Raw genomic sequence first — 14914 nt, forward strand, 5'->3', positions numbered from 1 at the left:
AAAACCAACAACAACAAAAAAAAGACTTATGTTCATAACAGGCCATCAGCAAGTGCTTACATTTTTTTTTTTAAATCAGCATAATGGAGACCTCTTAATACAACCATCAACAACAGCAATTAACGGTGCCGAGTGAAAGTCACGTGACGCATGCCGCGATCCTCTAACAGATTTTCCTATAGTACAAAGGACAATCAAAAACATTAAATAACTTTGATCAACATTGAAGACGACGACAACAGAACAAAAATAGGAGCTGCCAGTAAGTCATGCACAGCACGCTGTGTGTCCAAATCCTTCTCTCTCCATGCGGCATCATTACATTTTAAGTGCTGAACAAGTCCATGGGAGGAATAAACCGAAAATGGCCAGCTGACGTACATGCCAAGACACCAATTATACCCAGAAATTCATAAATGTACAAGAGGTTGTGTCCACTGAACTGTGCAGTCTGCGCACGGCGAGGATTAAATCAGAATGTTACTGTAGACTTGGGTTCTCTAAACAGGTGCTTGAACACAGTCTGTAATCGCGAGCAGGCACAGGTCTGACCACTGACCTCATCACTGGGTATGCTTTAAATCTTTAAAAAGCAGGATAAACTTAAATCGGCGCAAGGTGTCTATTGCACATTTTTTGTCTTGTTTTTGTTTAACAGCCAGCAATTAGTTTTTTTTCCCCCCTTTTTATGTGCGTAGTCCTCTCTGTGCCGTTCAAAAAGGCCATTTGTTAGAATGCAAGTAAACTTTTGTCCCTGGAGAAGGGCAAAGAAGCCCTCATTACCGCTTTACCGAGGCCTAGCCAAACAGGAAATGGACATTTAATTATTGCTTGACTCCATGCAGCTCTGCCATTAACGGACGCCTGTGTGCGCTGGAAGAACAATTGCTTGTAGGACACTGCGCATTCCTAGCAGGACTCGCCAAAAGGCACGAACTCGCTGGAGCTTAGAGGCACTGCACCAGGAGAGAGAGAAAAAAAAACCCCAAAAAAACCAAAACACAAAAAAACACCTTTACAAGTGACTGATGCAGCAGATCCAACCAGATCACGCTCAAACTGATCTCAAAACGAATTACGTTCCAATCTACGTGTGTGGCCGACGCCCACAGCCAGACTTAGGAAATGAGGGCAAATCGTGGCTACAGTCTACTAATCCATTTCAATATGAATAAAGTCCATTAAAAATGCTTTCAGAATGTCATATTGACATGCAAAAAACATTAGTCACACAACTTTACTAAAACCAGCACCCACTAAACTGAACTTTGATACTACCATCTTAGATAGTACAGTCCTAAAACTGCTCACCATTAAGTACTAGCAACATTTTAGATTCATCCTCAGAAGAAGCAGGTATTTCTCCTACCTCCTACTAACATACACATAAGTCATATTAAACATGGAAAATGGACAAACCAGACCAGGTGAAGTCACATGTCTAGAGCGCGGTCAATCATCAGAACATGCCTATTAAAATCTTTTTCAGCAAAAACCAGTGTCATATCCTTCTATAAATTTTTTTTTTTTAATCTTATTAGTTGGTTTTTCCATAAATGTCAAAACCCAAGCTAGTTTATGACAGAGCTAGATAAGTGCCTCATCAACAGATAGATCAAGACAATTAAAAGGACTTGTGAGACTTGAAGCCCAAGCTGTGCTAGATAACAGAAAAATACACTTCAACCTAAAAGTCCAGTTAAAAGACCCCAAAACCCGCAACAACAAAAAACAGACAAACAGTTTAACTTTGGGGAACTGCTCACATACTAAGTTTGAGAATACTGGGGTACCAGTGTTATGTTCTCACCGATGCAGCATGTATTAGAAGTGCTCTGTGTGTAGTCATTTAGTTGGCACATTCTCACTTAAGGAGTTGTTTAAAGCAATTAAGCTAGCTGGACGTGTTTTTTACCTGCGCTAAAGTCCAGCCACTCCAGCGAAATGAGTTACAGTATCTGGAAACAGCTCCAATTCAGAGGAAGTTTTAGTGACTGTACACTGCTGTACCAGCTTGGTTATACTTTCCAGTTCCTGCCCTGCTAAAAACTAACCAATTGTGGCTTAAGGCTGGGAGTTACAACAACTCTACCCATAGCTTTCAATTCCGGGTAACACCCCACAATTTGAAAAGCATGTGAGGCTCCTCCCAAGAACCCTGAGAAGTATTCTAGAGACATGCACTCCATCAGCAAAGAAGCTCCATACCACCCAGCAGTCCTGGCATCTCTCAACAAGCTCTCGGCTTGCTCACGTTAGCTCCTACATTCTGCACATTCCACGTGGTTACACAAGAGATTTTCAGGTTTGAAAAGCTTTTAGCTTTGAGAGTAGCTGTTTGTTTATTACTCGTTTGGAAAACAGTTTGAAAATCATGAGCTTTTGAAGCCAAATAGCACAACAAGCAAACGAACAGTCTGGAGCAATCTTGCTCATGGATGAAAATGGAAATCGCGTCCAACTGATATCGGTTTCTCTAGCTTGGCTTAAACATACTCGAAACAGATCCTGGAGAAACAAATGACGATGGAAAAGTTTTCTTCTTTTGAACCATGATTGCTGTTTTCCACTTGTGACAGGCACTTTTAAATAAAAACAGAAAAATAAAAAAAGAATTAACTTATCTATATGACCGCAGTTTGGGTAATTATACGGAAAGTTCCTCTTGAGAGATCTCCATTTCAGATATAAACACAGATAGCAACACTGAATAATCAGCAAAAAATATTAAAATTAAATACTTTGGCTGAAGAAAAACCTAAGAAAGTACTTTACGTGGTTATTTCCTAACCAAAATGTTAAAAAAAAAGAAAGAAAGAAAAAAAAAGTATATATATATATATATATATTTTAGTCTTCATAATTTTACATGGAGTCCAAATATGCTTTTTTGACAGTCCCAATCCCTTACTGGAATGTCAGTCAAGGTTGTTAAATAAATCTCATCCCACCTTTTCAATCCGGGGTTAGTCCGGCGGGTTAGTCCGGGGCGCTGCTAGGCCTGCAGTGGGCGCTGCTGCCCAGTGCCGTGTCTGGGACGGTTCTGAGGGAGGCTTGAGGGAGAGCCGGTTCTGGGACGACCAGAGAGCAGGAGTCCGGGAGGGGGTGGCCCTCCGGACACGCAGGGTCAGGGGGCGTGTGAGCAGACGTGGGATCAGCGGGCGGTGCGGCCCCTGGCCTCTGGAAGGGGGCTTCGGCGCAGGCCGGAGACGTGGCTGGTGGGGCTGGAGCCTGGCTGGCCTTGGTCTGCTGTTCCTCCTCCTCCTCTTCCTCGCAGTGGTACTGCTGCAGGCGGATGTGCCAGGCCAGGCTGCACACGGCCGACACGGTCTTGAACTGGTGGATGACGTTGCGGGGGATGAAGTAGATGTCGTCATCGCACAGGTTCACGCGCACGTAGCGGATACCCTCTCGTCGCAGCTGGTTCAGCTTTGCGTCGTCCACCCACTGAACACACTGCACAGACAGTGGCGTTATATCCGTTCAGCCTTGTACTTGGTTCTGTATGGACAAGCTGAACTAGTGTGCTTGCTAGTACTACAACTGCTGTTTGCTAATGAAACAGCACAGAAAACATGAAATATGGCTCGTTATCCAATTATCGCCTTCCAGTACATTACTGTTCCGTAATATAAACATAACAAACCCTTCTCAAACTGGCTGACCTCTCTAGGCGGAAATCGAATTCTCTACACACGACTTACAAGGAACTTTGCATGACGCTAAAACCAAACATTCAGAGAAACAAGTTCTTCAACCATGACAACAAATTCTGCTTTGTGAAAGAAAACCACAATGGCCTAAGAATGTTCTCATGTACAGAAACGTGTAGCAAGGAGACCATTACTATCCAAAGCAGTTCACCAAACCCTCAGCAGTTCCTAAAGCCTGTAAGGGGTAAAGGGACGAGGGGCTTCACTCAAAGTGGCCTCCCTCTACGACCCCATTTGAGTTGGACTGATCTTTCTCAAATTCAAATGGCTGGGACTGCACGAAACTGGAACGTTCCACTTACTTGTGACACGGGGGGCTCATACAGGTCGAGCTGAAGCCTCTGCACCACGTCGTTGAAGTCTTCGGCGTGAAAGCAGACCACGTCTTTGGTTATCCTTGGCCGGTCGCTCCTGCGGGACGGATCGCAGGGACGCACACAAGGTCAGCTGGTTTACCTGACAGCGAGATCCCGACAGCGGGGCGTGTGAGAAGTGGGAACTCACCACTCCCCAAACTGCACGGCCTTGAGGACCCCCACGGCGGCTGTGCTCTGCCAGTCAAAACTCTGGCCCACGTGGTCGGCGTGGGCTCTGGTGCGGTCCTCGAACAGCACCTCGCGGGGCTCGCTGGTGCGTGGCAGGTAGTGCAGGTTCTTGATCTCATTCATGGACCTGTGGGCACAGTGCAGCGTCTCCAGCCAACCGCCTGTAGAGCAACTCTCATCCTTGCTAACACTTCAAGTGTGGGCGGCCCCGAGCACTGCATAATTTAGCGTTTAACCTGCATGCAATACTCCAGATGAAACCGATCAAAGGCGCATGCTGAGTACGTGCTAGAGCTGGGAAAACAAACTTGAACCATGAACAGAAAGGCTCCGACCAGCTGTAAACCCACATTTTCGTAACACAAGGTAAACTAAACACTGCCTATAAGACAAAATGTGCGGGGGGGTGGGGGCGTTGCAGAGCCACGTACCGGCGCCTCTTGAATGGAGACTTGGGCATGTCGGCTGTGGGTACCATCTGCTCTCCCGGCCTCACCCACATGATGGGCCCGTCGTCGCTCTGGGAGCGGCAGTCCATCTTCAGGCTGGAGAGGCTCCCCCACGGTAGGGTCATCTGCACAGACATACATCTTAGGAATTACAGCCCTCCCACCACCAACCCCATCTGCAAGCACAGCCGATGTTCTTCATGCAAACTACACAGGAAGGAGGGATCTGCAAAATGACTTATGCGGAAGTGTTTGTCCATGCAGCGGGAGACAGCTGCCCACCTTGAGGAACGGCGACTCCTCCAGCATGTCCAGAAACTCAGGGAAGTAGTCGCCCACCTCTTCATCCACGGCCCCAACTAGGCTGATCTGTCTCATCGGGCCAGCTCGGTACGTCCCCGAGCAGTACGTCCGGCTCACCTGCATCCACACACACACGCCTTCAAAAGCCTGCCGCCATCTGCAGCTCCGCGGCACCATTACGGACATTACCAACCTACGCTACCTTCACGTCACACTACAACACAGCAATTTATGGCAATAGGTTTTCATAACAAGTGTCTTATTTTCCTTTGCAAAGACCCTTGGGCATTTTGATCGTCAAGGAAAGTAACTAGAAACCACAGCGCAGACTGACAGCGAATGCTCAGCTGGAAGCACCGCTCACTACCTGAGCTCCCCAGTGCAGTTCCCAATAACAGATGACTGTCCGGCCAAGGACCAGCTCTCCGAAACGTCATGGGTTCAGAGCCTCTCTGTTTGGCCTCCACATAGCCGAGGCCAAATCTGGCCTCTTCCATGGACGATTAATGCACTTTGGACCACGGCACATAACAGATGCCGGGCTTGAGTAAACAATAAAGCCCCACGCTGTGATGGACCGCTGAAAGTGCGCAGGATAAGAATGTTCCACTTGACAAGTGTAAAACCTCCTTTTCACACTTTTTAAACCGGCACACTGCCTGAATGAGACTGACTCCATTGAAATGCATTACCCGGGGCTACTAAGAGTTCCTTGGCTTCTAAAATACGGTTCATTACTTTGTGCACATGCATGCAAGAAAGGTTTTGCACTCAGCACGTCAAGGGCATCAGCTCTTTTCAATCTATCGCATTATAAGGTTCCTTAACGGATCCTGGAAGCCAGTAAAAGCCCTACTGGAATAAATAACACAGAGGAGCACATTTACATTTATTGCATTTAGCTGACACTTTTATCCAAAATGATTTACAATTATGACTGAGTACAACTTGAGCAATTGAGGGTTAAGGGACTCTCTCAGGTGCCTCAACAGTAGCAACTTGGCAGCAGTGGGGCTTGAACCAGCAACCTTCCGATTACAAGTCAGGTACCTTAACCACTGAGCTACCAAGCCCAAGAAGGGCTTCAAGACTCACCTGGGAGTGGAAGCTAGCGATGGTAGTGGTCTCAATGTCCTTCTTACCGAGGATCTCCATCTTGACGGGCGTGTTCGGGAAGTTGAAGGCAAAGTAGTCGAGGAAGTCAGGCAGGTACGCGGCGGCCCCATGCACCACAGAGAGTGCGTAGCGCGCAGCTCCCTTGCTGGTCTCGCTGAAGGCCAGCTCCAGAAACTCCTGGGCAAAGCACTCGCCGTCGGCTGGCCGCAGCAGCGAGATCTCGTCGGCATAGGCGTGTAGCACGGCCGCGCCGCCGTTGGGCTGCCACTCCTCGTGGATGAGGCGGCCGAAGTGCGAGGCTGTGTGCAGGCACGAACTGCGGATGGAGTGGTCGTGGTGAGAGAGGAAGGGCATCTGCACGCCCTGGGGTGTGCGGTACTCATCTGAGCCCGGGCCCGCCTGGCACAGCTTCTCGTCTCGCACGTAGGCCAGCGTGGCCGGGTCATCATCTGCGGCAGACGGCAGATGGTCCCCCGTCAGTCCAGCGCACACCGTCTGCACCTCCTTATTGTACATGCACAGGCGCCTGCCCCGCTCATCTTCCCGGTGTCGTTTCTTTTTCTTCTTCTTCTTGAGCAGGTACTCCTCCAGCATCGGAGTTTTCCCGTTCTCATTGTGGACCTCTGGAAAAGTCAAACGGCAGTTTGGGTGGGGTTAAAACACTCCAGATGTCAAACGTGGCTCCTAGCTAAACACATCGAGACGCATTACTACTTGCATTTGGGTTCAGAACAGTCCAATGCTGGAGTTGAACCCCCTGACGTTTTGTCAGTTGCGGGTACTTTGCAAGAAGTATACATCTGCCAGCAGGGGAAAAAAAAAAAGAAAAAGCCAAACGTGTCGATGTTCACTTAAGCTCGGCACCAGTTGCTCAGCTTCTCACGGAGACTTGCTTTGCGACACTGATGTTAACGTAGCCAGCTGGACAAGCACATACCAGAACATCGGTACACAAGGGGGTGGGGTGGGGTGGGGTGGGGTGGGGGGGAAAGAAATCACGAACACAACTAACATTACTTTAGACGGCTGGCCAAAACGAGAATAAAGCCTACAACTCAGGGTGCCTGTGTGGGCGTTCGCAGGCAGGGAAGGACTCGATCTAACGACAGGCGAGAATAACTCAGCTCCCAGTTTAAAACACTGAGGCAAAAAGGCCATTTTTATACCAACTCAGATGACCAAATTACCTTTTTTCTTCTTGCCATCCGCGACCTTCACGTTCGCCTCCGCGTTTTCTTTCTTAGGTTTAAGTTTTGCGCCCTTTTCCACGCGTTTCTCCTTGCTGCTGTTGTGGCTCTTGGCCTTCGCCACTTTGAGCGGCGTGAAAGTGAACAGTGGAGCGGGTGGCGGGACGGCGGCCACCGCCGTCTTCCGAGGGACCTGGCCAGGCGTCACCTTCCGCGGCGGCCAGACGAGAGAAACCCCTTTCTTCGGGCTGTGCTGGTCGTGGTGGCGGTGGCGATGTTGCACGGGTGCCTGCTCTTTGCTGCTGAAGTTCCGTGGCGGCTGCTGTTGTTGTTGTTGTTGTTGCTGTTGCTGTACTCGTTGCTGAGCATGTTGGTGATGGTGGTGTTGATGATGTAGCTTTATTTTCTTCGCTTCCTTCTCTGGCCTCTGATACTTATCCGCAGACGGCGAATACTCTCGTTTTTTCTTCTTTTTCTTTTCTTTGGAGGCTCTGTCGAGGCTGTCCCTGATCTTTTCCTCCACTTTAACGCGCACCAAATCAACCTGTGCAGCCATTTTGCACGTAAATTTAAAAGCCTTTGAAAAGTGGACTGCGCATGTCATCCGGGATTTGTATCAATTGGGATATGTAGTTCTAAACCACGCATCCTATCACAGGCCACCTATTTGTAGTTTTTCTTCTTGCCACCAAAAACGCGCATGCGTTTGACCAATTGCTTTCTGGGGGATGTAGTTCCCATGTGCTGACGTGCTTCTGGGGATGCGTGCGCGACTGCACGCACCTTGTCCAGAAGCTGACGTAATCGTGTAAGTATATAGGCTGGGGGGGCTCTTTCTGCGGAAAGGGCACACTACGTACAAAAGCGACACTGCCCACGACAGCATGGTGCAATAAACTATAGTACACGTGTTAATATTAAGGTCAAAAATTTATCTGTGATAATAATAATAATAATAATAATAATAATAATTATTATTATTATTATTATTATTATTAATAATAATAATAATAATAATAATAATAATATTTCGCTAAAACAAAGGTAATTTCAAAACGACCATAGGAACCAGACCTAATAAAAATCAGAACACAAAAATTATTTTAGTTAAAACTTTATTTATCAGTGCATGAACAGAATGTCATGACCAGATTAATTTCTTTCACCGTTTTATATATATTTATTTATATACTCATCTTTTTAATTACTTAAAAAAATAATGGGGTGATTTACAGATTTTTTTTTTTTTTTGAATGATGAAAAGTATTTATACAGGTGCTGTACATTTTATAAACATTTACAACTACTATGATATAGAGAGTAAAATGGTTTCTTTTTTCTGTAAGGTAAAGCAAAGCAAGGCCCCAGTTTTATGTACATAAGATACAAGACAAACAAAATCACAGGAACGGAACACACCCAGTTTCATTTTCAGTAAGCTCATGTCAGTAGTCAGTAAAGGTTTCACATACTTTATCAAGACCAGTTTTTGAATATCAGGCAATTTGCATATATATATATTTTTTAAATATCAAACCAGCCAACTAATAGTAAAATGAATTATTTGGATATGTGTCACAAAACACAAAATCAGCTGGAGAAGTATCAAAGCTGCTACTTGTTCTACTTCCTACTTTTGAATAGAAGGGGGGAAAAGAAGACAAAACTGCACAAAATCACACACATAATGAGAATCACAATGGCTTTTTAAACTTGAGAATTTGTAGACTACTGTGTATACATTTTGATATGCTCATGGTAACCCTAATCACGTGTCAGAGGGCATTTTACAGACAAATCGATATGGGAATGTAGTCTGAGCCACATTTCACAGCCCACATAGACGTACGTTCAAATGAGCTACATTTGATGTGCTACATGAGTTTAAGTTAGACCATTTTCTTACATTACTTTGGAGCTTTCAAACAAGCATAGAATGTATGTAGAGAGAACGTGTTCTTGTTTTGGATACACATACTCAATAAGATCAAGTTAGTATTGCATTACCAAAAAAAAAAAAAAGCAGATTCATTAGTGCTATCCAAGTTAGAAAGAAATAAGACAAAATATATTGGTTAGATTGTATGCAAAAATATGATTTACTCGCAGATACCTTATCTTCATTCATCTCAATGATATGACAAAGTGTTTAGTCCACGTCAATGCACACACCATGCTATATGGTCTACAAAATATAGCTGTAAAAGCTACAGTGATATGAAACATACATACCCTTAAATATGTGATGAACAGAAGTGGGCTCTCGGGTGAAACAAGCTCTTCAGAATCTGAGCTGAACCACAATGTTCACACATCACTGCAAATGTCTATATAATTTCTGTACATTTTCATTTGAATTAATCATACAGGCTTCATAGACACACATAGTAAACAATATACTAAAGCACAAGTGTCTGGTCGCTTAAAGATGGATATGTATCAACCTTTGGAAAAGGATCTAAAATACACGACAAAGCTGGTAACTAACGTTCAGGCTAAATACTGTGTCTGCGCACACCCTGATTACCTGTTTGGACTGCATGTCAAAGGATGGCACAATCAAGCCATGCTACTGTGCCCAGCACTGAATGAATGCAGTGAAGCCAACTTTAGCTTTCATTCTTGGTTAACCATGTTAGCTACGTATAGTTATTCTAGCCTTCACATGGCTAAACAAACAGCACAGATGCATTGAGTTTCACACTGCACAGACATGCAGCAAATCAAAATGGGTGTAACAATACAATGTAACTGACCGCATACACGTTTCCGAATCTTTGCATGAGTGTGAAATAAGAACAAAATCAAAAACAGACAAAACGTTCATTCACACTTCTGGAAAACGAAGCGTTTCAATTTTCACACCTTACAGGGTTTCACAGGAGCGCTGGGTTTTGTGTCGAGCCTTTCAAAAGCAGAAGTCTATGATTGGCACAATACAGGACCGAGGTGTCTTACCAGGGACACATGCACCTGCCTTGGACGAGGACACACCGACTGAACAGATCCTTCAGGACACCAAATACCATCTCAGAGTCCATGAACATACAGCATGCTGTAAACGTCATGTAAAAAATATGCATCAAATACACAGTGATTGAGAGAATCCATCGTTTGGCCACAGGTAGCCTCGCTGTTCTGCCGATTCCACTCTGATTCGCGCTGACTCTCTCAGATCCCTTCCACCTGAGACTGGATCTTAGCAGAGCTGGGGACTTTCCATGGACCAGGGGTTATGGGGGCTTTCTTGGCATTCCCGTTCCAGGAGATCTCTGGCGGGACGCTGATAGACCCCCTCGTCTCTCTCTTCCCCTCCTCGGCCACCAATCCTTTGGGCCAGCCTTCTTTCACCTCTCTGTCCTTCTCCCGCTGACCCTTGTGTGTCGGCAAGCTGGCCTGAGGCTCTGCTACCGCCCTCTCCATGGGTATGTGAGACCAGGGAGGTGCCTCCTCTCTCTGTGCCCCCTTCTCCAGGAGACGGCGTTCCATTTCAGGCTTGGTCTCCCCAGTCTCCTTATCCTGTCGGAGGAACTCAACGTCCTCACCCTTGCGCCTTCTATCTCTCGATGCTCCAGGGCCAGCGGTGGGCCTCAGTTCATCAAACTGCCTCAGTGGTTCCTCCTGTGCCCTGGACAGCTGCCTGGTCCCAGTCTCCTGCTCCTTCCTGGGGCTCTTCCTGGGGCTAGCTGAGCGACTCTCCCTCTCCCGCGGGGATTTTTTGTCTGTGTACATGTCCAGGCTCTGCATGCTGGAGTGCATGTTCTTGCTCCTTGAACTGGCAGAGGGCTTCTTTTCCACTTTCCGCGGGCTGCGGGAACGCTCCTTCACCTCCAAGCTCGGTGCGTCCACCCACCAGGGGCTGGCGGGGTTTTCGCTTGAGTCACTCTTCCTGGGTTGGGCTCTAGGATCTCTGGGCTGGGAATGTTGCCCACGGGAGGGAGCTGAGGCTGGGGAAGGGACTTCCTCTGGGGTCGTGGTCCAGGTGGGAGAGTGGGCGCTCTCCAAGGATGAGATGGAGGCGGAGGGCAGAGGTGCTAGTGCCGATGGCTCATCAGGTGCAGGGGATCTTGAAAAGTTTGCGTGCGGGCCTGTCGCCATCTCCTTGATGCCTGAAACCAACATGGAACATTAATTCAATTAAAAACAGCTCTCAGGAAATGATCAGAAACAAGATCAAAAGGTGGCAGTCATGTACTAGAGAACAGATACAATTTTTTTTTTCTTGTACAAATAGGCTTCTGGAAATTTAAAAAACTAAAATCTTAGTCTGAAGGTACAAACTATACACAATTACTGTCTTTCTTGACCCATTTATGCACAAAAAAGGTTCTGGGTGTACACCCTGCTGGGTTTTTGGCCTTAAGTAACCGTGATTAGCATCACTGCCGGAGTGAGTCTTAGTCGGCTCAGCGCCAACATTTCTGTTTTTCCTCAGGGCTGCTGCTAGAGGCGAGGGAGCAAAAAAAAGTGTCAACCAAGGTGAATCAGGAAGGGAGTTTTGTGTTTTACTCAAGGCGCAAGCACGCTTGTGCCCCAGAAGGCAAAGGCGAGTTTAAGATTCAAAAGAATAATCCTTGCCTTACAGCAGTGATAATAATCCTCAGTGGTAAAACATTACTTAGTCACAGCAATTTTGCATCTAATTGGTTGGCTATTATTGTTATATCCTTGGATGAATCAACAAGCAATTTCAATAATTAGTCAAGCAACTATATATTGCACAAGATATAATCGCTTTTTATGTAAATGATGTTGGCAAGCAAGGCGAAGGTGCACATCAGTGTTTATTCCTCTGCAGAGGCGCTGATCTCTGCTTACGATAAAGCTTAGGAGAGAGCAGCAATCACAAGAAGAGCAGCTGTAAACACCAGGACAGTCATGCTTAGTAGAGGAAGAGCGACGTTTACCAAGGCTACAAGGGACAGACCAAGAGGAGTCTTTAGTGATGCTCTGGTTTCATGTAGAAGCACAGCGTGGAAGAAGAGTTCAGGCCTAAAGAGGAGACAGACAGACAGAGAGAGAGAGAGAGAGAGAGAGAGAGAGAGAGAGAGAGAGAGAGCAAAGAGTGATAGAGCAAGACAAAGAGCAGAGGCAAGAGTGAGATAAAGACAGAAAGCAAGAGATTGACAGACTGAGAAAGGCATGTGTAGGGAAACGGGAAGGTTCACAACACTGTCGTCTGAACCGCTCTGGAGAGCCGCTCTGGAGAGCCGCTCTGGAGAGCCGCTCTGGAGAGCCGCTCTGGAGAACAGACTGCAGTGCATGCAAACAAGGACTGAAGGAATATTTACACTGTGTATGCAAAGCGGGGGGGGGGGGGGGGGGGGTGCAGTTGCGACCACAAAGTGCACATCACATCACATCACATCACATCACATCAGCAGACGCAACATCCATTGGCATATTCTGTCAGGTAGCAGTGCTGTATCAGTAGCAAATCACCTTTTAAGGGTATAAATATTAATCTGGACGCCAACAGCACTGTGAGAACATAAATTACATCCATCTGCAGGACCTGTCACAATACATTCATTAATAAATGTGTAATTTAAGAATGAATTAAACTGTTTTTTTGCTAGCAATCTGAGAAACTTCCTGAGAAATTTAAAATTTAAGAAGATTACCTACTTGTGAAAGTATTGCCACCTTTTCCTCAAGGATAATATTTGTAGCACAAGGACCATTTTCCAAACACATTGTCCTAGGGCACTGGATCTAACTGAACGTTAATAGCTGCAATTTGTGATCAGCCATAAACTCACTGTGTTTGGGTATCTGGTAACTAGCTGTACTTCAGAGTAGGAAATAGGCGCTGGTATACCATAGCTAATTCACTACGGTCAGCTATACACTATGGTTAAAAAGAAAAGTTACTCACTGTGGTCAGGTATCTGGACCGCTCTGTGGCGTGACCATTACTCTCTGTGGTCAGGTATCTGGACTGCTCTATGGTGTATTCGTTACTGACTATGGTCAGGTATCTGAACCGCTCTACGGCGTATTCGTTACTCACTGTGGTCAGGTATCTGGACCGCTCTACGGCGTATTCGTTACTCACTGTGGTCAGGTATCTGGACCGCTCTATGGCATCCCCGTTACTCACTGTGGTCAGGTATCTGGACCGCTCTACGGCGTATCCGTTACTCACTGTGGTCAGGTATCTGGACCGCTCTATGGCATATTTGTTAGTCACTGTGATCACGTATCTGGACCGCTCTATGGCATATCCATTACTCACTGTGGTCAGGTATGTGGCCCTGGCCAGGCCGCAGGAGCAGCAGGACTTTGGTGCCTCCAGCCTGGATCAGCTCAATGGCGCGCGTGTGCGTGATGCCCTGGGTGGGCTCGCCATTGATCTCCACTATCTGGTCCCCCACCTGGCAAGACAAATGATCCGTCAGCCCCCCTCATGTGAAATAACCATCGCACCACGCTGACGCTGGTCCGCTGTCAGGACTCACGTGTATCCTGCCATCCCTGAGCGCGGGGCCGTCCTCGGCCAGCCGGAGGATAAACAGGCCCATGTTGTACTCCTTCCCTCCGCGAAGGCTGAAGCCGAAACCTCGAGACCCCCGCTCCAGCTCCACAAGGAAACAGCCCTGCCACGCAAACAACAAGGGAGATTTTTCCCCAAACACCAGAATCATTTTTGTGTTCGACCATTTATTTCTGAACAGATATCTTGCTCAAATCTTCTTACAACCAAAAAGCCAAGCTAGATATTTTGTCAAAGTACCAAGGTTACAGAATGACATGGGCATTGTAACATGGGATTGTCACTCCCCAGGCCATGCAGATGGGGTGGCTGCAGTGAAATCTGGCTGAAGTAATCACATTTCCCATCTCACATTTTTAGCATTAAGCCCTCGTTTGAATTCGAGTATGATGCATAGTTTTGGGAGCAGGCATTAGGATGGGGGTTTTACCCTTACATAGATCAACCGCGCCAGTAAGGCAGGAAAGACATCACAGTAAGACCATCTGAGTCTCACCTGTTTGGGGCCTGAGGTGATCATCGTGGCAGTCTCACTCTTGGGGAGGGACTTGTACTCGGCCCAGGCCACACCCTCTTTCCGCTCCTCCGCTTCCAGGCCGTTCCTGTAAAGATTGCCATAGAAACCATCACCATAGAAACGGGGTTCCAGCACCCAGCAACCCAGGATGCAGTATCAAAGCTTTCCCGCTTTTCTGTGTGACATGGAATTATCTGGTCTGCCTCCGAGGAGACTGAGTTATATGGATATGAGCTGCAACTCCTACGGTGCAGCACGGGCTTCTCGCACAGAGACTGGGATTCAGATCCCCACAGAGCTCATCACAGCCCCTTGCTGAGAGCAACAACACCGAAGCTCTGATAATGAGGACAGAGTACTGCGTTTTGCTGCCACATGTCCACAGACTGTACACTGGGATCCTTATCCCCATTCATCACGGGACGCCAGTGCACCGTGACTCCATACAATGTAGCACAAAGCTGCAGTCAGCTGGTTAGGACGTGTGCTGCAACGAGACAGAACGTGCAGCGGTCCAGAAGTGTGGCGCGGCCATATGCGCCTCGAAACAGAATGTCCACCCCCTTTCATACTGAGAATCCAGCTGAA

At 46.9% G+C, this 14914-nt stretch overlaps 2 protein-coding genes across 6 annotated transcripts in view; both read right to left on the reverse strand.

Annotated features, from left to right (window-relative positions):
* Positions 1-62: 62 nt before the first annotated feature.
* rsbn1 (round spermatid basic protein 1) lies at positions 63-7892 on the reverse strand. Its single transcript, XM_027008477.3, has 7 exons — positions 7314-7892; positions 6106-6749; positions 4990-5127; positions 4690-4832; positions 4218-4385; positions 4016-4124; positions 63-3456 (listed from the first exon to the last, which is right to left on the reverse strand). Exons 1-7 carry the CDS (start codon positions 7867-7869, stop codon positions 2980-2982), a joined length of 2235 nt encoding a protein of 744 aa, XP_026864278.2. The 5' UTR covers positions 7870-7892; the 3' UTR covers positions 63-2979.
* A 1088-nt stretch (positions 7893-8980) lies between these two features.
* The window catches only part of magi3a (membrane associated guanylate kinase, WW and PDZ domain containing 3a), an 86932-nt gene continuing 80998 nt past the window's right edge, over positions 8981-14914 (reverse strand). For 4 of the 5 annotated variants that reach the window (XM_081703970.1, XM_081703971.1, XM_081703969.1 and 1 more), the window contains 4 exons: positions 14306-14411; positions 13775-13912; positions 13552-13690; positions 8981-11422 (listed from right to left, as the gene is read on the reverse strand). In XM_081703970.1, the coding sequence (XP_081560096.1) occupies positions 10485-11422; positions 13552-13690; positions 13775-13912; positions 14306-14411 (1321 nt within the window). In that variant the 3' untranslated portion in view covers positions 8981-10484. Of the gene's footprint in view, positions 11423-12220; positions 12306-13551; positions 13691-13774; positions 13913-14305; positions 14412-14914 lie in introns of all 5 variants that reach the window. The other variant, XM_027008476.3, reaches the window with a different exon arrangement.

The sequence above is a fragment of the Electrophorus electricus genome, chromosome 21 (genome assembly GCF_041902795.1).
Source record: "Electrophorus electricus isolate QZ-2024a chromosome 21, ASM4190279v1, whole genome shotgun sequence".
Lineage (NCBI taxonomy): Eukaryota > Metazoa > Chordata > Actinopteri > Gymnotiformes > Gymnotidae > Electrophorus > Electrophorus electricus.